This window comes from Berghia stephanieae, chromosome 5 (genome assembly GCF_034508935.2).
Source record: "Berghia stephanieae isolate SIO BIC M18660-M18661 chromosome 5, UCSD_Bste_1.3, whole genome shotgun sequence".
Taxonomy (NCBI): domain Eukaryota; kingdom Metazoa; phylum Mollusca; class Gastropoda; order Nudibranchia; family Aeolidiidae; genus Berghia; species Berghia stephanieae.
Genome location: NC_088364.1, coordinates 77102405 through 77127209, shown reverse-complemented (window position 1 = coordinate 77127209; position 24805 = coordinate 77102405). Strand labels below are relative to the sequence as shown.

Below are 24805 nucleotides of genomic sequence, written 5' to 3'. Positions count from 1 at the left end.
CCGCTCAAGATCACCCATCTCTAACCATGCTGACGATCGCTTGATTTTTAACTAAGATAGAGACACCGTGACCAAAATGGCCATTGACTGATATTTAAGCAGAAATCGTATCTAGGTAGTTAAGGGGATTTTCGAAATAGTTATCAGGTTTGATTGAATGAATGAACAGTTAATCCGTTATTCAATATCATAACTGATTTTTATTCGGTGCTGATCAAATCTCAATTATGATCTCTGTTAATATGAGTTGGAAATATTTGATTACGTCAGCGATTAAAACAAAACAAAATGAACCAAAACAAATAAATTGTACGGGATAATAAAGTCGACTAATACTAATAAGAGCACAAAATTGCGGTTAATGCCCCCCCCCCCCCCTTTATGTCCCTCCCCCTCTCTCCCTTTGTTGTGCGTCTATAGTGGTATGAAATTCACATCCGGATCGGAAGGCCTCGGGTTTCAGTCTCGCTCTAAGCGACGCACCCTACTCAGGTGTAAAATAAGTACCTGGCCGTTATCAGGTTGTCTCTGTTGGGAAAAAGTCATATCGCCTAAAAGACATTATGTCTTTCCTAAAAGTGATTCTGTTGGCTACCCCCCCCCCCCCCTTTCTCCCTATTTTATTGTAAAGCGCTTTGAGCACGTTTAATGGATATTGCGTTATATGAATGCTGAAGTTTTAAAAAAAAGTTTTTTTTCTTTTCATCTCTATTACTATCTCTCTCTCTCTCTCTCTCTCTCTCTCTCTCTCTCTCTCTCTCTCTCTCTCTCTCTCTATCTATCTATCTATCTATTTATCTATCTATCTATATATCTATCTATTTCACTCTCTTCTCTCTTGCTCTCCTTCTATCCTTCCGTCTCTATCTCTATCGTATCAGCCTTTTGGTGATGGAAACTAAGGCGGGGAATCCACTAGATAATTTTAAATAAACACTAGGAGATAAGAGCGCTTAAAACTTAAACTTTCGACTTTATAAAAAAGATTTCTCTCTTTCACTAAATAATTTCGAAAATGGCAAATGATTATGAAGATAATTTAACTCTCTCCTAACCATCTATTTTCAGAATAGTCTTCAACAGTCGTAACGTCACTTCCTTCCTAATGACGTATGGTAACTTAGTAACACTGGCTCTAAACTATCGGAACAATGGCGGACGCCCGTATGAAATATTTCTCCGGCGAGCTTAAACACGTATCCAGAGGAAAAAAACCCCATTAATTTGATCATGTTTTGACTTTTACACATTCTGATCACAAGGCATATTGAAAGGGAATGAAAAGTTCTAGCCAGCATGAAGAACAAAAAGTAATGATTTTCTTTGTTTAGAACCAAGATGGCCGCCGTTGCCGGGCGCGTGACATCAGTCTACTGAATCCAATAAACGGGTAGCGCATGGGGAATTAACAGCGCCTCCTGACCTTGACTCCCTTTTGACGACGGTCATGACACGGATTCGGTCATTCATGTTGGTTTCTTTCTATATCTTACACTATCACGATGGCAGTCAGCGAGCTCCCTGAGGATATTTCTCAAAATTATTTACTATATTTGACATCCTGGCAAAAAAACACGAGAGGAAGCTTTTTGCCTATAAAAGTATGTTAAAATATTTAAAAAGGAGAACGAAATTTTTGATGTTTTTGCTTCTGTTTATCGAAGCCAACCGAAGAGCGAGAAGCCCCACGACGTGAGTTTTGAGGGAAAAGAAGGCAGTGGATGCCTACTGCTCATACAAAGCAGGGTAAGTGTTCAATTTTAGCTGAGTTTCATTTTTAAAACTACTGTTTAAAGTTACAATCGATTTCTATTTTTCTATGCATCGTCCTCTTCTGCACTGTGTAAATTATCACGACGCTAGACAAGTCATCTCATCGGTCAGTCAGTCATGTGGGTTGTGAAACAAGATTAATTTCAATGAAATGTTAAATGTTAGGTGACGTATATCTTTTTCATCTTGGTCTTCATGAATTCAGTTTTGTAGAAAGCGTTACTACATAAAAAAGTGGTGGGGATGGGAGTTAAGCGAACGTAAGTAAAGGGAGAACAAAAGAGTTGTACTGTCATGTGTAGGCGAGTTAGAGTTGTTTTATGTGTGCCCCCTGTTCTTTGCATTGGCTCAGTAGAGCATCGGCTCAATCCGATTATTTAAAAAATATCTATATATCTTGTTTTATTGATAGAAATAAACAAACTTAAGTGCCCTTATTAATTTTTTTTTAAATCACCGGTATACGATTATCAGAATTACTAGTACTAAGTTCATGATGACAATGATCACTAAAGTCTATTTTTACAAATTTAAAGTAATTTTAATTTGCATCACATTAAGTTGCCTCTCTCAGTTTATGAGTGCCAAAATGATGGGAAAGTATTTCATTTTTACATCGATTCCATAATTTCTTGCATTATTTACTATTGTTATCATTCTTATTATGATCATATCATTATCATTATTATTATTTTTTTTTTATTAGCATCTTTAGTGTATCAATGACTATGATTTGATGCCCAGTTAAGGAATTTTAGTTTTCTCTAAAGTTCTTTCCACTATAATTTTTCAACTGCTTCTCTAGGCAGTTGGCCCTAAATAAATATCATTTCAGTCTTTCTGAGTTAATCATTTCAGGGATTTGGTACAGAGAACTTTAATTAGATTAAGAAATGAAAGAAAAAAAAGGAAACTTGCTTTTTATTATATTTATATTTATAAAACGCAAACATAAAATTTGTGGACTGGGCCATCAGGTAAAATATGATGCTTTAGAGTTAGAGACCAATTATTATTTATGCCATTTCAAGGGAATCAATTACTAAGTCAGTTGAGCTATGCGGGAAATTAAAATAGTAATATTTGTGACTCACCGCCTGAGAAAATATGTTGGGAGTGCGTTTGTAGATGCAAAGAATTGAATTTATTTACAAAAATTTTGTTAAATATTATTGGCGCAGCATCCACTAAACGTGCTCAAAGCGCTTTACAATGGGTTCTGGGCCAACAGCAACAATTAACATTTAGGACAGGTCATGACGCCTGTTAGGCAATATTACATTTTTTGTTTCGGACAGAGACACCCTGTTAACGGCCAGGTACTCATTTTACACCTGAGTACAGTGAGAGAATGTGAGTAACAAGCCTTTTCCAAGGACTCAACTATGCGCTGAGTGAGGCTCGAACCCAGGACCTTCCAATCCAAAAGCGAGTGTCATACCACAAGACCACATAGCCGCACGAAAAAATATGAGACTTGGATTAGATTAATTTTTAATTGCGGAGAGTGAATGTAGTTTATTGATTTATTGTAGAGTGATTATCTCAATTTTAAAATTTTTGATTATTTTAACATTAAATTCACTTTCTAGCATCATTTTACCTCTAATACCCTTTGTCAAGTGTGATCCATTAGCTCGATTTGGCATAATATTTTTTAATTCAACTTAAAAAGGGGTTAGCCATCCTATACACCATTTTAGAAATAATATGACTCATCATCTAAATATGTGATATAATTTTCATTCCGAGCAGGTTTTACAAACAAGTGTTGTTTTCATTTGTTTTTAAATTTTACTTGCAGCATATCTGGTGAATGTTCCCATGTTGTTGCAGTAATCCTTACACTGAAGAATTGGCTGCAAGCTGGATTACAAGATATACTTACAGATCCAAGCTGCACACAAGCCTTCCACAACAATGGAGTAAACCTTGTGGCCCAAGAACTGATCCCGAGCCCATTACCTCCATGGTTATTCCCAAACCATGTAGGAATGTAAAGCTGCGACCAGTCATGGCAGCTATTGAGAACAGCAGGTAATATAATGCATTCAAATCATTGGGACAAAAATAATCTGCATTGTTACAAGGGTAGATTGTTTGATTTTAGGGGATTTACAGCACTTGCGACACAATTAAATCATTTGAGTGCCAGATGATACGGTGAGAAGTTGTAGATCTGAAGTTGAAAGTATCAAAGGAAAAGCAAGACAAAGGGATATGGTTCGAAGGGGGAACAGAAGATCCGATGAACAATATACTGATGTGCCTACTTTGGCATTGTTAAAAGGCTTATAGTCTGGATTCAATAGACTTTGATTTTTTAAGGCCTTGGGCCTGTTTGTCTTTATCTCTATACCATCAAGAAAAACTAGTGTGTCCGGAAAATCTTTTAAAAATTGTTGTAGCATGTTATTCTTAATGGTGTCCCGATCGGGCCATACTGGCAAACTGTCAAGCCTGAAATACAAGTAATTGATCCATGCCCTAAATAGACATCCTGCCCCATTTCTTGATATTTTAAATAAATTGGCAAGATGCAAGAAAGTGTAATTTTGACGCAATTTCATCATAACAAGTAAAAATTGATCTATAATGGGCAAGCAACATGTTGCTTTCATTTGTGTTGATATGGTAAATTACAAAGATGAATATTTTTACAAAATCTTCATACACGAAACCAGTGTAACTCTTTACAGCTTCTTTCGGTCCGTGATGGTGCAGGTGTTCAATGGTCAGTGAGTGACTGCATTTATCTGCGTCCGTTTTGGGTTTTTTTTGACAACAGCAGCCTCTTAAGTTCCTCTCCTTTTAATAATTCTTGGGCGTGAAGTCTCTTAGACTCCTTCAGTTGTTGCTTAAGCAAAAAGACTTCTTCTTTCAGTGATAAGTTCTCTGCAACCACTGCTAACAGTGTCATGTTAGAATCTGAAATAAAATGAAATTATTTTTGCAATTAGTTGTCCAGCAGAGACTAAATCAACAAACTGTAATTAATCTGGGTAAGAATATTGAATCTATTGAGACCACCCACTTTTACTTTTACCCACTTACAATGTCTGGAATTGCATTAACAGTACTATCCAGTTAGAAGTTTGTTTTTTCTCTGTCATAGGTATTCTATGTATGAACAGTGTTTTATTTATGTCCAGCTATATAGAGACTGGTAGCCTGCATATCTAATGCCCAACATTTTGGATATGCAGATTAAGACTTTGACACCTGTACATCTATGCCTTTTTTAAAAAGGTAGTTGCAAGTCAAGAGGAAGGGAATTGAAGAAAACATTTATGTTTCTATTCTAATGGGCCCGAGAAAAGTATTTTAAATAGAAATTGCTCAAGGCAGCAAGTTGTTTGACTCCAGACAATCTATGTTTTTTTTTTCAGGCGGTTAAAATAAATTTATCACATGTTCATAAAATCATTGATTTTTTTAAAATATTCTTATTCTTTTCATGCTTTCTTTTTTTTTATTTCCTAGGCTCCTCTCATTGGTGAGAAGACTGTGTCATCTGAAACTTCTATCAGTTGTTGGGATTTGGCACTTCCATGTCTGATAAATTTTGATCCTCCAGAGAGCGTGGTGAAATATAGTCATGAGTGGCAGGATGTATCTAATCAGCACTTCGGATGCCCAAAATCTTGAACATTCAACTGTTCAACAGGCTCACTGTGCTCTTTCCACATAGTAAAAATTATACAATTTGTCATTTCTTTTATGTGTTATTAAAGTCATACCTAAATTTGGAATAACCCTTTGTTCATTTTCCTTGTTATCCCTTAGTTCATTTTCTTTGTTTTCAGTCTCCCTGTTGACCACTTCAGTATCCATAGGTTCTGATGCGGATCCATTTTCGGGATTGGTTGCTTCAAAATTAGTGTTCTTTCATGACCGTCTCTGAAAAAGAACAAAATGTAAACGTTTCTGACATTGATGTGTTTATGCACTTTATGGTCTTGTGGTAAGACTTTATCCACCAGGTGGGGGTACATTGAGTATGTAGACCAGACATGACGACAATAAGGCGCTATGACTATCTTGTAAGATTACCATCCAGGTAGTTTTATTTTATAAGTGCGGTTATGTGGTCTGGAGTAGGTCATACACCTTTGGACCAAAAGGTCTGGGTTCGCATCCCGAGTGGTGTAAAGTTGAGCCCTTGGAAAGGCTCTTTACTCACATTTTCTCACCTTATGTGGGTGTAAAATGAGTAACTGGTCAACAGCGTTGTCACTGTCCAAAAAAAAAGTGCAATATCGCCAAAGTGTCGTGTCTCATCCTACATGTTGAGTGTTGCTGTCGACCCCTTGTAAAGCGTTTTTGGCATGTTTAGTGGAGATTGCTGTTTATAAAAGATCCAGGTTTTTATTTATGATAAGAAAAAGTAAGTAAAGAGCTTTTTTCCAAGGACCCAACTTATTGCACAGACAGTCACAGAGGGACTCAAACAAGTCAGAATGTCATACCCCGAGATCTCAAAGCTAAACATAAGACAATAAGCAAATAAATGCTAAATTTACTCCTTGGGTGGGGTTCCTGGCCTTCCATAGTGGGCAGGTACATACTGTGTCTTCTACTTCTATCCCCGTATATCTGTTTTCCAACTTGCATTCTGTCTTTGTCTTGGAATGAGATTACATACATACTTGGTTTTATCCTGGCTGGGAGGGAAACAGTCAAATGCGTAGTTATTGTTTTGGGAGATGATATTTTTTTCCTTGTAAATCTTCTCTCTGTTAAAATAATCTCTTCTGTGCTTCTTTTTTTTTTTACATATAATTATGTGGTTCCGATAGCTCAGTTGGTAAAGCACTCGCTTTACATGCAAAGGGAACTGGTTCGATTCTGGACCCATGTCTCTTGTTCACACAGTGGTGGCTGGTCTGTTAGGCCTTGAGTCTTGAGGAAAGTACTTTGTGATAAACTAGCAGCATCCCACCAGAAGGATGACATGCACTGTAAAAACTGGAGTAATAAAATCTGGCTACATTGGTCCTATGGCTCTGAAAAAAAAAGACTACTTTTCCTTTTCTCAATTTTGGGGGTCGTGGAAATTTTATTTTTCAACCTGATCATCAAAATCAGACACGTTGATCAACACTCACTATCACCCTTGATAATTTCAAACAGTAAAGCAGGGTTCAACTCATTTACCTTAACCTGCTACTGCTATCTGATTTGTTGAATTCAGGAAACAAATGTCATTATTAATAAGAAAACACACTGAGAATTTAAAAACCCATAGCCACATGAGATAACGGTCAAAAACTCACCCTGATACCATTCCCTGATCAGAATCCCTCACCCTCAGAGGTTAAAGCCGACGTTTGCTTGGTGTTAATTTTGTTCTTGACTTTGGATATTGATTCCAATCGATAACTTGACTGAGCAAGTTCAGGATCGGGGAATCTTTTAGTCGGCTCACCATCTTTGAAATGCTGCAATTTAAGTTGGAAAGATAAAATGAAATTATTTGATTTGACAGCATCAGTAAAACATGTATCTTCTCTTGTTTTCTTGTCATTATTAGAAGAATAACAACAGTAACATCTACTGTCAATGTCTCCCACACTATTATCACCGTACAGTGAATATAGCCTTCCACACCATTATAGTGAATATAGTCTCCAACACTATTATCACCGTACGGTGAATATAGCCTAACCATTATATTGAATATAGTCTCCCACACTTTTATCACCGTACAGTGAATATAACCTTCCACACTATTCTCACCGTACGGTGAAAATCGTCCACCAAGATATTACCGTACGGTGAAAATAGTCTCCCACACACCGTCAGGCTATTATCACCGTACGGTAAATAAGAGATAAACATCGTATCTACTTGTCTTAAACTGTACTAATAAATGAACGGCTCAAATAAAGTATTCTATAAGTCTCTAAGATCGTTCTACTTACTTCTACAATGTTGATTTTGATTAAGACTTAGACCAACTGGCCGGGAGTCAAGACTCTAACTCTAAAAGTCAACGTGAAAAGTGAAAGAGAGAAATGATGTTTACCGAAAGAATCATAAAACAAACTCTGGCAAAAAAAAATTAAAAAATCAATTTTAATATGATAATGATTGATATAAACTGTGTTGAATATCAACTTACCTTAGAACAAATGTAACGGTTCTTGTTGATCTTCGCTAAATTCAGCTGATTGTGAGGGCGAGCGCAAGCCCTGATCCATCGCTTGCATCGAGGTTTGTCGATCCACGGCTTGATAAAAGGAAAAAATCGTACGCCTCCCGATCTCTCTGGATATCACCTGTCGCTGTCACGAAGGCCCCATTGACATTTTTTACCCATATTTTCTTTAATTTAAAGGATTCTGCATCAGGCTTAGTCTAAGACTACACAGCCATTACTATTGTTTATAAACAACCACCTAGCCATGTCCGAATGCCATATCCGGGTTAGGGCTCTGAGGGTGTGTCACGAATCTCGTGTTTTGATTGGTTAAAAATCTACTGGTTAATTATACCCGAAACTTCATATACTCACCCAACACAAAGATAGATTTTTCAAACAGATAGTAACGAGTAGGACCTATCTATCTTCTATATCGTGTTCACAAAAATAAGCTCTGCAACAATGTGTCGAAAAATTGACAAAAAAGTAACTTTAAGGAAATAGGAGGAAAGAGGGCAAAATAGTAACGGAAATCAATAAAACACAATGCTAATACTAATATTGTTGGTTAAAAATACCCCTTTCGCCTTTGATTTGAAACAGACTGGAGTGAGTTCAGTGCATTTAAAGCTTAGGTTTTAAGATAGTGGTTTTTTCGTTTGTAAATTATACGGGACTCGATCATCGGGTTGTGTAAGCGTCATTCTTGTCGTAACATTAAAGAGTTAATAGACTTATATAACCAGTTCACTGTTGTACTCTGAAAAAAAAAAATGTCCTTTAAAAATTTGACCAGAAAACTCGTCCTTCAAATATCTTTCGATTTAAACGACCCTCATCTTGGCGAAAACTCTCAAACCTGGGACTTTCCGATTTGAAGGACATTGCTGTTTATTTCTTCATAAATCGGATCACTTAGTTATACTGCTGGAACCCAGCAAGTGACTGACTCGAGTCACAATTTTATAACATTCAAACTAACTCTTCTTGCCTCTGAAATATTAAAATGTGGAAAAACTCCTCATGATCAATTCCCCCCCCCCCCACCCCCTTCCCCTTCTCAAAAATGAAGATTACCTCTTCAAAGATGAAATATTATACAACCATTTAACAAAGAGTGATATTTTTGTTGGGAAAAACATGTCTTTATTGACAATATTTTATTCTATATTGACTGTTCATTCGTAGAATTGTTTACCACAGGAAATGTGACATTTGATCAGGGCCAAGAATGACGCTTACAAAACCCCATCAACAAGTCCCGTATAATTTACAAACGAAAAAAAACCCTATCTTAAAACCCTAAGCTTTAAATGCATGTTTAAACAACATTTGCAGGTTGCAAAGAGCCAGCATATCCGGCCAACAAAAAACCTTAAAATACTTTCGGAAAAAAATAATAAAATGTGACCCTTCGCCTCAAAACGGTATTAAGTCGGGTTGGTTAAGACATTGAACATTGAATTTATAGCCAGAAATATCAGACTTGTGTTGAGTTTGTGTTTTATTGAGGAGAATGGATACTATATTGTAGGGTGCTAATAATAATAATAATAAAAATAATAATAATAATAATAATAATAATAATAATAATAATAATAATAATAATAATAATAATAATAATAATAATAATAATAATAATAACAATAATAATAATAATAATCATCTTGATTGTCCAAATTAAAGGCAATTCATGTGAGGTAAACAATGCTCAGTTTGGTTCATGGTATAAACATCAACACATTTACAAATACAGACACAGCCATACACGAACATATACGCTTGCACATTGTTTCTAATGCCAACAATTTGTATTTTATACCGGTCTAAAATTTAATTCGGCTTTTAAGCATATGGATCGTTTTGACATAATACCGTTTTGAGACGATGGGTCACAAATGATGAATTATGACCGACGTGTACTTATTTGCAGGTCTGATAACTCAAATTGTTTTAGGTTTATTGTTGTAATGGAAATACTCTCAAACCAACGTCAACTTTAGTTCATTACAACAATGTTAAATCAAGGCCTATGATTGAGTTCGGCAATCAGACCTGCTAATATGTGGACGTCGATTGTGACTCGTCGTCCTTAACTGGTAATAAGTCAAGAGTATTCAAGATGTCAATTAGTGACATTTAATACAGGTGTTTTTAATTTTTTTAAATTGAGAATCATCTTAATTTATTAATATTTGAAGTAAAAATAAATAAATAAATAACAACAGATTCCTCCCAAAATACAGAAGAAGTGTTTTGTGAGTGTTCTTCTGTATTGACTTTCCGATAAAGAGAATTGTAACTCTGAGAATGAGCATATTGACAAAATATTGACTTTCCTTGATCACATTCACGCAGTGTTGGACTTCTATGGACAGACATAATGACTGCGGCTAGAGATGACAGGAGTTGTACATTTGTGACCCATCGTCTCAAAACGGTATTATATCGGAACGAACCAGATGCTTAAAAGCCGAATTAAATGTTAAACTGGTCTAAAATATAAATTGTTGGCATTAGCACCCTAAAATATTGTATCCATTCTCCTCAATAAAACATACAAACTCAACACAAGTCTGATATTTCTGGCTAATAATTCAATGTTCAAAATTTTAACCATCCCGACTTAATACCGTTTTGAGGCGAAGGTTCACATTTGTTGGACAAATCAACTGGTTGAATGTCGTTTGAGTTCTTGATATTCTTTAATTCATCTATTATTTCTATTTTTGAAATTCTGCGAATACTTTTATACTTTTATGTGCTGTAGCTTACAGATTTGATCTTGAATAGGTTGCAAGTGTAGTGGTTTTCAGGAGCTCGTGTGTGTGTGTGTGTGTGTGTGTATGTGTGTGTGTGTGTGTTTGTACTTTTGTATGAGAAAGAGAAAGACAGAGAGAGAGATGGAGAGAGAGAGAAAGAGAAAGAAAGAAAGAAAAAGAGAGAGACAGATAGATAGAGAGAGAGGAAAAAAAAAAGAAAGAAATAATTAAAGAGAGATAGATAGATAGATACATAGATACATAGAGAGAGAGATATGGAGAGAGAGAGAGAGAGAACGAGAAAGAGAAAGAAAGAAAGAGAGAGAGAGAAAGAAAGAGAGAGAGAGAGAGAGAGAGACAGAGAGAGAGAGACAGCTGCTTTCTACTTTCTTTCAAGAGCTACAGAACACCTCTGGCGTATTATCGCAGCTGATACATTTTATCATAGGGTAAAATACAACAACAACAACAACAAGAACAAGAACAACAACTATAACAACAACAACAAAATAACTTGTTTTGTCAGCTTCTTTTAATCGTCGTTATTTATTCTATAGACCCTTGCAAGACGACATCAACAGGCGAAGTGATCCACGGGAGGTAGACAGAAAAACAACAACAACAAAAAGACAAAACAAAAACCCCACCAACGACAAACACAAAAAGAAAACAAAACGCTATTCGTCTCTAACAGTTTATCTTTCATTATCTATCTGACAAAAGACATTTATTTTTATTTTGGTCCAAATTGTTTTTCAACTAAATGTCAATACGCTTCAACAGTCGTAACGTCACTTCCCTCGTAATGTCGCATGGTAACTTAGTAACTGGCTCTAAACTATCGGAACAATGGCGGACGCCCTTATGATATATTTCTCCGACGAGCATAAAAGCGTATCCAGAGGGGAAAAAAACCATTAAAACTCTGATCATGTTTTGACTTTTGCACATTCTGATCACAAGACATGAAAAGTTCTAGCCAGCTTGAAGAATAAAAAGTACAGATTTTCTTTGTTTAGAACCACGATGGCCGCCGTTGCTGGGCGACGTGACATCAGACTATTGAATCCAATTGAAATGAAGATGATGGCCACAGACCATGATAAGATGAATATATCCTTCGTTGCTGCTCTACTAATAATAAATGCCAACAGGCATAACAATGGGCAGTAAATAAGTAAGATCAATTTGACGGTTGCTCTGTGACCTCGTGTTGCCATGCCTGTCAAGCCATTGACATGGATGCCATTTAACAACAATTATCGTATAGTACGAGCCGTCAGTTCTTCAATTAACATACAGTGTTTACACTTTTGAAAATTACGTCAGTTATGGAATGCTTTATTAACTAAACATTTAAGTTGTTTTTGTTTGTTTGTTTGTTGTTTTTTTTTTTTTTTTTTGTTTTTTTTTTTGTTTTGTTTGTTTGTTTTTTTTTTTTTTTTTTTTTTTTTTGGGGGGGGGGGGGGGGTTGTGACTCGAAAATTTAAAATGAAGTATATTTTGGCTTTGGCCATGAAATCAACCGCTGATCGTGAACCGAAAATCAATAGCCACCGTAAGTGCTTGCCTATCACCTGGAGTAAACAGCCCACAGTTCCTGAGCATCAATCACAATCTTAACATGAATTATTGAAACAAAAGCACCGTGTCGTCAGGTTTTGCCATGCAATTCCTTTATCATTATGTGCAAAATATTGTGAGAAATACTCACTAACCCGCGACCTTACTGGTACGACAACTCCGCCTGGCCGAGGAGACTCTACCGTATGAGCTATCCACGATCCCAAAAAAATATCGTCTCTAACCCTAGTTATTATTAGAGCTCTCTCTTCCCCCTACTACTTCCAGTAAGGTCGCGGGTTCAAACCCCCATCACCGCCCCATCACATTTTTATTCTCTATTGTCTTCTGGCACTTTCCAACTCACTTCATCTCTTGTTGTTATCAACATAGTGACTGCTCCACTCACAGTTCTGAATTAAAGATGCTAAGCAGTACAGTCGTCGCCTTGCCACCAAAAGGTACCGATCTGATTCGGGTACCACTTGCTGAACTGTGTGACCTTAAACAAGTCACCTCACCCTATCTCACGGGAGTGCTGCTCTTACAGCAACCTAGAAGAGTTTTTAGCATTCGAAAAATAATGTCTCTCCCTGAGATTACAAGTATAAGAAATAAATCATAAATAAATAAATTCCCTTTATTCACCCCATAGGGGAAACTTGTCTCTAGGGTCTATTCCAAGAGAAGACTGGAATAACCCAGGCGTCAGCCGCAGTGCAGCGCCGCAAACTGAGCTAAGGCGAAGTGACTTGCTCGAGGCCACACAGAGCAGCGGCGGGTGATCAAACTCGGTACCTTTCGGGTATGAAGCAAAGATCGTACTGCTGAGCCACGCTGTCACTGAGAAACAATGATAATGAGACTAGACCAAGACAAAAACAAGACAGGAAATAAACCACCAAATCGAGACCATCGACTTACAGTAATAAATAATAACGTGAAGTTGAATGTAAGCTTCAATTTAATTAGAAAAACAGATCAAATGAACGTTTCGGGTTTCCCCTTTATCAACAAAACAGGACGAATGAAACCCCACATTTACATTACTCTACTTACAGCAAGAAGTCGTCTCCCTTCCGTTTGATGACGGTGTAGAAGGACTCGATGACGAAGGGCAACGTGGCACAAAACATGAGCCAGTACATGTCGTCTTTGAGGTCCACCGTCACTCGCCATACAGTCATGGTCAGGTGGAGCAACAGGGCGGCCCGGACGATGATGGCCTTCACAACCTTTATCATCAACATCTTGGACTTGATCGGGCTGGGGCGACTTCGAACAGAATCTGGGGAAATATTAATAGTAGAAAAAACGGTTGATGGAGATGGTATCAAACTTGATCATTTATATAGCGCAATATCCACTAAACGTGCTCAAAGCGCTTTACAAGGGGTCCTCAACCAAGAGCAATGCTTAACGTGAAGGACGAGACATGACGCCTGTTAGGTGATATTACATTATATTTTCCATTGGAGACAACGTTGTTACCGGCCAAGTACTCATTTTACACCTGAGTACGGTGAGAGAATGTGAGTAAAACCCACTTTTCGAGGGACTCAACAATGCGATGCTTAGAGCGGGCCTCGAACCCAGGACCTTTCGATCCGAAGGCGAGTGCATATCACAAGACCATTGAATAGCCGCACAAAATATCGAGCATGATGAAGGACAATTAATTGTGACCCAACGCCTCCAAACAGTAACATACCGAAATGATGGAGATTGGGAAAAAACTGACTATTAGGGCAGATTGGTCAGGTTGGTATTTCGAACTTTATGCTTTTGAATTTGAAGAAACAAACTTGATGATTTAATTGAAAGCATTAATTTTATAAGGCCTAGTTTAACATTGTTGTAATGGACCGTATTTTGCGTCATTTTTAAAAAAGATTTCCATGTCAACAATGAGCCTATAAGGAATTGGGTTATCAGACCTGCAAATAAGTGCACGTCGAATTTTCACAACCAGGAAAGTATCAAGAGGCTCGTTCAGGATTGGTTAAAAATGATGATGGTTGGAGGGGGAGTGGGGCAGGGGGTAAGGATGTTTGTTAATCGTCTGTTTCTTCTCAAGAATATTGAATGTAGAACAAAAGAAAAAAAAAGAAGTTAAAATGGTGGAAGTGATCACATATTTTACAACTGGTAACTCAATATTGTACAATAAGGCTCGAATCTCTACGCGTGAAGAAATATGTGTTAAAATGACAGCAGTAAGAGCTCATCATAGAAATTTGAGCCAGGTATTTTTGATGATTCTTTCTATAATTTTTTACAGAAATGCCAAAATCTAAGGACAGATAAAAACAATGAAATTACTTGTCGTGCTCTGAAAAAAAAGACGTATTTGGAATTTTGGCCAGAAAGCTCAACCTTCAAATATCGATCGATTGAAATGACCCTCCCCTCATCTTGGCAAAAATTCCCAAACCTGGGACTTCGCGAATTTTTGAGATTTTATGACAAGTTGAGGGTTATCTATTTTAATCGATTGATATTTGAAGGACGAGTTTTCTGGCACAAATTTTAAATACGTATTTTATATCAGAGTTTGAGATCTTCGGATTGGTCATAAGTCACCATAGACCATCATGCTTACATTCTGACATAGATTTCACCAACTATTATGATAAGGTTTTTGTAAAACAGGAATACAAAGAAACTAGTTAAACAAACAATCTGACAGCTTTTGTACTTCGACGAGTATTAACCCACTGGTTTATGGTACAAACCTATGTGTGTACAGCATTGCATTTCTGATAACACCGAACGAAATTGGATTCAATAGTCTGATGTCACGTCGCATAGCAACGGTGGCCATCGTGGTTCTAAACAAAGAAAATCGGTACTTTTTATTCTTCATGCTGGCTAGAAATGTTCATATGTCTTGTGATCAGAATGTGTAAAAGTCAAAATATGATCAGATTTATAATGTTTTTTCCCCTCTGGATACGCTTTTATGCTCTTCGGAGAAATATTTCATAAGGACGTCTGCCTTTGTTCCGATAGTTTAGAGCCAGTTACTAAGTTACCATGCGTCATTACGAGGGAAGTGACGATACGACTGTTGAATCGTATTATGAGCTTGTTTTAACGTTGTTGTAGTGGACTTATATATTTCATTGGTTTGAACGTATTTCCACTACAACGATGACACAATAACAATTGGGTTATCAGACCTGCCAATAAGTTAACACGCCGGTACATACCGACGTTCACTTATTTGCAGGCCTGATAACCCAATTTATTATGGGCCCATTGTTGTTGTGGAAATCTTTTTTTTTTAAACGACGCAAAATAGTGTCTATTTACAACAATGTTAAACTAGGCCCATACTTTCGTTCGCGTCAGACCTGTATATATGTACACGTCGGTATATACGTTTCAAGGAAAAACAGAATCGTTAAAAAATCAAATAAAAGCCACGAATAATCTCCCTTCTCCCTCCAAAGTAAAAAAAATCAGTTCAAAATTTTGTTATACTCATTTTTGAAAACGATTTTTTGAAAACGATTTTTTGAAAACGATTTTTTGAAAACGATTTTTTGAAAACGATTTTTTGAAAACGATTTTTTGAAAACGATTTTTTGAAAACGATTTTTTGAAAACGATTTTTTGAAAACGATTTTTTGAAAACGATTTTTTGAAACGATTTTGAAACGATTTTGAAACGATTTTTTGAAAACTGGTTTCTCGATCTAGATAAAAATGTTTATTTCGTGCTATAGTTCTGCAAAACTTAAAAACAGAGTTATTTGTGTTTATCATAGAACTGATCCATATACTCAGGGACAAAGATAAATAAGAAACTGAATTGAACTGGTATCCATTTTACGAATTATTGAACACATCTGTGAACTCGTGGAACCAATCTGAAAACGACAGGGAATCTTTTAATGGAATTCGAACACTTGATAAGCAAGGTTACCACAATAAAGAATAGAATAGTAACATTTTTGAAGAACTGAACATTTTGATAACATGTCGTGGTTTTCACGTTATAGATAGATAGTTGATAAATCTTGAAATATTTTTTGTTAAATAATTTCCAGCTGATATTTTGCGTCTCTTGAACTTGTCAGATATGACACATTACAACACTTATTGGAATTAGACGATCTAATTCAATGCAACAAATCACGTATATTCTTTTATCACACAATTATTTTTTTAAAATATAATATTTGCTCCTTTTCTTCATCTAGTCCATAGATATCACATTAAAGGCTATGTGCTCTAGTGGTATGGCACTCGCTTTCGGATCGGACGGTTCTGTGTTCGAAATCAGACTTGCAAATAATATCTCGGCTGTAACTTATGTTTTTATTTTGTTATTGATTCAGAAATTAGTTTTTGGCGCGATAATTTGGTTGTCGAAAAACACATTTCACTTAGTATATATGGCCTATTGCAAAAAAAAAAAAAATGGTATTCTGACCAGTTGGGGTGGTTAAGGTGCCAGAAATGGTCATCCTGTCCTGTTATTATTATTATTATTATTATTATTATTATTATTATTATTATTATTATTATTATTATTATATTATTATTATTATTATTATTATTATTATTATTATTATTATTATTATTATTATTATCATTATTATTATTATTATTATTATTATTATTATTATTACTATTATTATTACTAATACTATTTGTCTTAACTATTGTCTTTGTATGTGTAGCGCCTTAGAATAGATACTTTGTGAATTCTGCGTGCCGGATAAATTAATCATTACATATATTCTATCTATATTGCAAATTTATACAAAACCACCAAAAAGTGTTGTTTTTTTTGGGTTTTTTTTGGAATGACAAACTAATTTATGTTTTACTCTGATAATATAAAACCACATCATTTTCCTCCTTCATTTCGATGCTGGGTTGAAAAAATAAAGTCCACTTAGTTATCTCGATCTATTTGCACACAGTTTTTAAAACGATTTGTTGACACAGGCCTTTTTATATCGAAGGCATCAGAAATCGTTTCAATTCATAATTATTCTCCAAAGCCATATCCTCTTTTATGGGGTTTTGAAGTCAAGACCACTCAACAAATCGCCCTGTAAACAATGCCACTTCTAACGCCCAACAAGGATTTGAATAATAAATAGTATTTGTCATTTTTTTTGTTTGTAATTGTTAAATTCTGTAATGCTAATGTATTGAGAGTATGAAGGCTAACCCACACCGGAGACTGACTCCGACGACCCGGCACTGCCGTCCTCTGCCGTCTTCCGGATAAAGACGTCGGGCACTGCCGTCCTTTGCCGTCTTCGAGATAAAGACGTCGGGCACTGCCGTCCTCTGCCGTCTTCCGGATAAAGACGTCGGGCACTGCCGTCCTCTGCCGTCTTCCGGATAAAGACGTCGGGCACGGACTAAATACTAAGAATAAAGAGAAGAGTCGCTAGACCTACCTACCATCATCATCCATCGTGGGTGAGCACGTTGCCGGTCAGCTGTCTCCACGAATCACGATCATCTGCGGTGCGCATGAAATCTGTGATGCTTTTAAAATCACATTTGGCCATTCTTAGGTTATTTAAATAAGTCATTCTTTGTCTTTCTCTTGCTCTCTTTCCTTCGATCATCCCAGATGTTACAAACTTTTCTATTCCGTCTCTTCTCCACACCCATACCACGCTCGAAAAAAAAAACGACAGAAGACGTCGGGTGCTTGGTATGGGTCGGTCTAGCGGCTCTTCTCTTTATTTTTAGTATTTTGTCCGAGCCCGACGTCATTATCCGGAAGACGGCAGAGGACGGCAGTGCCGGGTCGTCGGAGTCAGTCTCCGGTGTGGGTTATCCCTTTGTATTGTGACCGATATTGTTACTACTACTATTATTACTACTGCCATAATGTTTTATTTGTTTCATTTACTGATCGTTGTCTTTCCTCATATTACATTTTTGTCGTCTGTAAGTTATGTAAATTATTGGCGGAGAGCTATAAAAAAGCTTGAATTGATATTTTGTTTCCGCGCAATCAATTAAAGATCGATTTATAGAGGGATTTCCCGATGAGGTCAAGTTAACCCATAAGTCAGGTCCATATCAAATTTAAATTCAAGACAGATCACACGCATTTTCTTCAACTCTGAATGGAATCCTTTATGGACCCCCCCCCCCCTTCTCCACCACCACCCTCCCACAAAACAAACAAAACCAACAGACAAATAATCACACAAAAAAAAAACAAAAAAAAAAAAAACAAACAAACAAACCGAACAAACAAAAAACTTCTTTCAAAAGTTCTGAGTCGTAAAATTGTCAATTATTGATTATTTGAGCTGGAGGTCTCGATGGTTCAGTTGATAGAGCACTCGTTCCATACACAAAGAGAGTCGAGATTTTTCCTGTCCCCACCCCCTGTGCACCTAGCTATGACTGTGTGTAACCTTAAACGTTAATATTCTGATTGACACACCCATTTAGTGAGGACTAATCACTAATTTGCTGTCTTAAAACAATAACAAATAGCTGAGTGACGTCGTCTTTGTTCCTTCCATTGTAAAAGCTCTTGTACTTAAAGGGGCATCTGACAGACTTGAGCTGTTTGAAATAAAATCTTCATTCACTCCGACGATCAAGGGAAACAACTGAGGTATTAGTATGGAAATTGAACATAATAGTAAATCAAATGGAAATTCGTTGTAAACATGTGTATGTTATTTCGATTTAACTTACTAACGAATTACTGAAAATAGAAGAGGCTTCGTATGGGAATTGTTGTGCTGACAAAAGGTTTATACCCGAAACGTCCATTGTCTATTTTGTCCCCATACGAAGCCTCTCCATTTTCATTCTTTCGTTAGTATTTTCACGATCACAGGATTCAGGCAGCCCCTACCGTTTTCGATTTAACTTCAACCTTTTATGATTATGTAAATATTATCATTACACAGCTAGTTATATATTTTCCCGGAACCGACCTGTGATAATGTTATTTACTTTTGATTAGTTTCTTGGTGAGGTTTGTTCCCGGACGTATTCAGAGCAAAGGGAAAATGGCATTTGGTGCCTCTTTCTTCTTAATGTCAAGACAATAAGCTCGAACCTATGATCCGTCTATAACTTAAATTAATAATGATATATTTTTCAGACACACACACACACACACACACACCACACACACACACACACATACACACACAAATCTTGAACACCGAAAAGAAATTTCGTTTAATCCACAATTTGCCCATATCTGTTAGTTATATGTGACCTGGCGTTCCAAAAACGGTATTATGTCGAAATGAGCAGGAGGAAAAGGTTTATTTATACTTGAGCTTTTTATATAGCGCAATATCCACTAAATGTGCTCAAAGCGCTTTACAGGGGATCCCTGGCCAACAGCAACACAGTTGAATCCTCGGAAAAGGCTCTTCACTCCATCTGTCTCACCGCACTCATGTGTAAAATTTCTTATGACTTGGTAACATTGTTGATAATTGATTGTAATACGCTTCAACAGTCATGAGTAACTTAGTAACTGGCTCTAAACTATCGGAACAAGGGCGGACGCCCTAATGAAATATTTCTCCGACGAGCATAAAAGCGTATCCAGAGGAAAAAAAAACCCAACATTATATATCTGATCATGTTTTGACTTTTACACATTCTGGTCACAAGACATATGAAACGTTCTAGCCAACATGAAGAATAGAAATTACCGATTTTCTTTGTTTAGAACCCACGATGGTCGCCGTTGCTGGGCGACGTGACATCAGACTATTGAATCCAATTGCGCCTTCCAAGCGGCATCTCGGGCCCTACCTGTGACTAGTGACTGCTGTCGGTATAGAATTCATTTGGTGGATATTGCCCTATATTATAAACACTCAAGTAAAACAAAGAATGCCGTCAACTGGGGCTACTTAGGCCACCCGGGGTAACTTAGGCCACTTACTGAAAACAAGATTGCTTATTTTAAAAGATAAATTACATGTAGCTTTTATCTTGTAAATAATTAGAACCCAATAGATCTAATAAGCACTCATGAATTTAACTTTTTTTAAAGCAACCTTTTTTATTCTACGAAGTGGCCTAAGTAACCCCGGATGGCCTAAGTAACCCCGGATGGCCTAAGTAACCCCGGATGGCCTAAGTGATGGCCTAAGTAATCCCGGATGGCCTAAGTAACCCCGGATGGCCTAAGTAACCCCGGATGGCCTAAGTAACCCCGGATGGCCTAAGTAACCCCGGATGGCCTAAGTAACCCCGGATGGCCTATGTAACCCCGGATGGCCTAAGTAACAACGGATGGCCTAAGTGATGGCCTAAGTAACCCCGGATGGCCTAAGTAACCCCGGGTGGCATAAGTAACCCCGGATGGCCTAAGTAACCCCGGATGGCCTAAGTGATGGCCTAAGTAACCCCGGATGGCCTAAGTAACCACTGTTGACGGTAAAGGAAGGGCACGAGGATAGGCCAGAGATGTGTCTTGAGATCTTATCCTGGTGACAAGTTAGGAAATCAGTAATTAAACTGTACATTATAAAACTAGAGGGAGGGAGAGAGAGAGAGAGAGAGAGAGAGAGAGAGAGAGAGAGAGAGAGAGCGAGGAGCGAGAAAGTGAGGGAGAGATAGATAGCTAGAAATAATAGATAGATAGATAGATAGATAGATAGAGAGAGAGAGAGAGAGAGAGAGAGAGCGGGGGGGGGGGGGGGGGGGGGGGGGAGATAGCACGAAAAAGAAGTAAATACTATGTTTACTATCTATGTATTTTTTAATTACCAAAATATTGTGACAAGCTCGCTCGTAAATTCTTATTTTCTGGTTTCCCTTTCAGCTTTTATTCTCATGACTTGTTACGCCATTGCCTTGAGAACTTTTTTAATGATGATTTATCTGCTGGAAATCTATTAAACTTACCTATTATTGATGAACCAAAGAGACTAACTATGTTTTCCGTTTCTTAGTTCAGTTTCCTTATCAACTGATTCTGTGTTTGTTGAGATAAAAACAGCTCAAATATCTCACTAGTGTTGTAATGTAAACAACATTAGCATTAGAGTTCAACAGTCGTGACGTCACTTCCCTCGTAACTGGTTCTATACTGTTAGAACAATAGCGGACGCCATTATCTCCATCACCGCCCTTATGAAATACTTCTCCCTCCAACGAGCATACAAGTGTATCCAGAGGAGAAAATCATTATAAATCTGATCATGTTTTGACTTATACATTTTGATCACATAACATGTGAAACGGTCCAGCCAGCATGATGAAGAAAGAGCACCGATATTCTTTGTTTAGAACCAAGCTGCTGGTTGCTGGGCGGACGTGACATCAGACTATTGAATCCTATTGTTAACTCGTCATATCCCTTTGCTCTTTTCCTGTGTGATGTATAGATGTAAATATCTGACATTATCTGGCGTCTGACATTGTTGACATCAAAGAAAGGAAAACTCTCAAACATATCTACTCACGCATGCACGCATACACACACACACAAATACATATGTAAATATAAAACACTTTAACAACAATGCGCAGTTACACAAAACACGCATGCGAAGGGTAAAGTCAATGTTACAGAATAGGTAAGTGTTCAAGATGGCAAAAAAATAATTCTGGTTGCTCTCTCTCTCTCTCTCTCTCTCTCTCTCTCTCTCTCTCTATCTCTCTCTCTATCTCTCTCTATATATATATCTTCTTCTTCTTCGTTCCCGTCACGTCACATGGTCAGTCCGGTCTGGTGAATGAAGCCCACAGTGGTCCTGAGGTCGTCCTCACTGCCGTACAGCTTCTTTGAGTATGGGGTTGGGTCAGGCCAGAAGTTCCTTCTCAACTGGTTGTACTTTGGACATTCCATTAGGACATGATGTCCATTTTCATTTTCAAGTCCGCAGTCACATTGTCCAGAGGCACCTGCTCTGGACATCCTCCACATATGTTCCTTTAACTGGTTGTGTCCAGTTCTCAGTCTGAAGATGATGACATGTTCCTTTCTGTCGAGCACCTTGATTGGGTCATTCATGTTGTATTCTGGGTGCTTCTCTCTCCATCTCTGAGACTGGATAAATTTGGCCATTTTGTTAATTTCTCCTGTTGAGTACATTGGGGAGGGTTGCTGCATGCGACTGCCTGCCTTTGCCAGTTGGTCAGCGATCTGATTTCCAAGTATCCCACAGTGTCCTGGAATCCACTGCAGTACAATGTTGGTAAACTTGCTTAGCTTCATGAGGTCTTCCACCAAGGCGTCTATATCATCCGCAAGAGACATCATTATATCCTCCAGAATTTTCTTAGCATCTGTTAAAATCACTATGTGTCTTGGTTTTTCATTTTCTGAGAGGATTTGCTTAACAGCTTCATGGATTGCATCTGCCTCTGACTTGTAGATTGAAGTGCGAGTACCAGTCGGTTTGCTGATCTCCTTTTGTTGACCATTTGTGTACTCGATGTGCACTCCCAGGCCCCCGCACGTGTGTTCTTTATTGCATGAACCATCGGTATAGATTCTTGTCCATTTTTTCCAGGGTAGTTTTAATCAATGCACTTCTGTACAGACTTCTTGATTTCTTCACCGTGTTTTTGTTTTGTTGAAATGTCACCAACGGAAGTCTTGATTTTCAAGTGATTTTGCCTTTTCCAAATTGGTACTCTGATATTTGCTTTGCATTTTTGGATCATTATTCCGTCAAGTTCGTGATCTTTTTCAATTTGCTGGGCTCTTTCAATAAAGTGGGATCTTTTCAGCCGCCTAGTTTTCTTTTGTTGCGCTCTAGCGTGAAGAGGCTGATCTGTCATTGTTTTCACGTCTGTGTATTGTTTCAAAATTTTTGATTCTCTTCTTTCTGATAGAGATGTAAGTCCTGTTATGGTTTCCATTGCATGAATCGGTGTCGATTTCATTCCTCCACTTATTATCCTCATGTTGCTGTTTTGCACTTTGTCCAGTTTTTCCATTTGAGTTTTGGAGCAGTTTCCCCATGCAGATATCCCGTATTCTAGCGCTGGTCTCACATATCCTGTGTAAGTTTGTTTCAGTATATCGGAGCTAGCTCCTCAAGTTGTTCCAGCTAGTTTTTTCAAGAGTTGTGTTCGCTTTACCCCAACTTTCTGACTGTTGCTGATTTGATTTTTCCATGTTATTCTTGGGTCAAAATGGACTACTAGGTATTTTGGTGCGTCGTCTTTTTCCAATTCATGGTCTTCAATACGTAGCTTTGCTTTTTCATCTTTTGGGGAGAGGCTAAATATTGTGAACTTTGTCTTCACTGCATTTATTTTCATCGCCCAGTTGTCAGTCCATTCTTTGATATTATCCAGTGTCTCTCTCTCTCTCTCTCTCTCTCTCTCTATATATATATATATATATATATATATATATATATATATATATATATATATATATCTCTCTCTATCTATCTATCTATCTATCTATCTCTTTCTCTCTTTCTTTCTTTCTCGCTCTCTCTCTCTCTCTATCTCTCTCTCTCTCTCTCTCTCTCTCTCTCTCTCTCTCTCTCAAATGATGCTTGAGGTAAATTTACCAGTAGATTTTGACCAATCAAAACATGGGATCTGTGAGATACCCTCAAACCCGTTCGGACAAATATAGATTGTTGTTTACAAACAATAGAAAGAAGGAAGATGGCGGCACTCCACACTCTATTCTTGTTTTTCTATCTACCGCTAGGTATGTGATTAGCTTTTACCAGATTCGCTCAATGAAATTATCTAGCTATAAACGTTATAATAGATTACACATAGTTTTCTGAAATGGTACGATTGATCAGGAGTGAAGAACTAATGAGTTTTCTACATAAACGCGTACCATCGATAGTAATACCATGCAGTTCGCTTATTTAGCACTGACTGTCATTGTTTACAATCGGACGACTGTCCGAGGGGCGTGGTAATGTGTTCTTCCACTAGGTGTCCATTGTTTTCAATTCAGCATCATTTTCTCCATATAGCTGATAACTGCAAAATTCAAGTGTTTAACCAAAGGTAGGGGTGCCTAAATGATACCGTAAAATGTAGAGAAAAATAAAGTGAGTAGATGTGACTCATATATAAGGGAACAACACAAAACAAACAACGTTTCGGCCCTTGGCCTTCGTCAGGAGACAAAAAAACACAAACACAAATATGTAAATTTACAAAATATCCAATTTCGTCAAATGTGGAAATATTTGTTTGTTTTTAGGTGTTTAATGGCGCTTTCGACACTAATTAGGTCATTTAGGCGCCCGTCAGATGTGGAAATGTGTGTTTGTTTTTAGGTGTTTAACGGCGCTTTCGACACTAATTAGGTCATTTAAGCGTCCGTCAAATGTGGAAATGTGTGTTTGTTTTTAGGTGTTTAACGGCGCTTTCGACACTAATTAGGTCATTTAAGCGCCGGTCAAATGTGGAAATGTTTGTTTGTTTTTAGGTGTTTAACGGCGCTTTCGACACTAATTAGGTCATTTAAGCGTCCGTCAAATATGGAAACAATGTAAATGTAAGGAGAGGGCGTCTGGTGTGGATGCAAGAAGAGGCGCAAGAAGAGGAAGGCGGGGATAAAAAGCAAAAAAAAGTGTTTAACAGATAATAT

The 24805-nt window shown here is 37.4% G+C and overlaps 1 protein-coding gene across 2 annotated transcripts in view; it reads right to left on the bottom strand.

The window, feature by feature from the left end:
• Positions 1-24805, bottom strand: part of LOC144973638 (transmembrane protein 26-like) — an 81895-nt gene that overhangs the window by 28704 nt on the left and 28386 nt on the right. For both annotated transcript variants that reach the window (XM_078916339.1, XM_078916340.1), the window contains exon 3: positions 13303-13531. In XM_078916339.1, the coding sequence (XP_078772465.1) occupies positions 13303-13493 (191 nt within the window). In that variant the 5' untranslated portion in view covers positions 13494-13531. The remainder of the gene's footprint in view (positions 1-13302; positions 13532-24805) is intronic.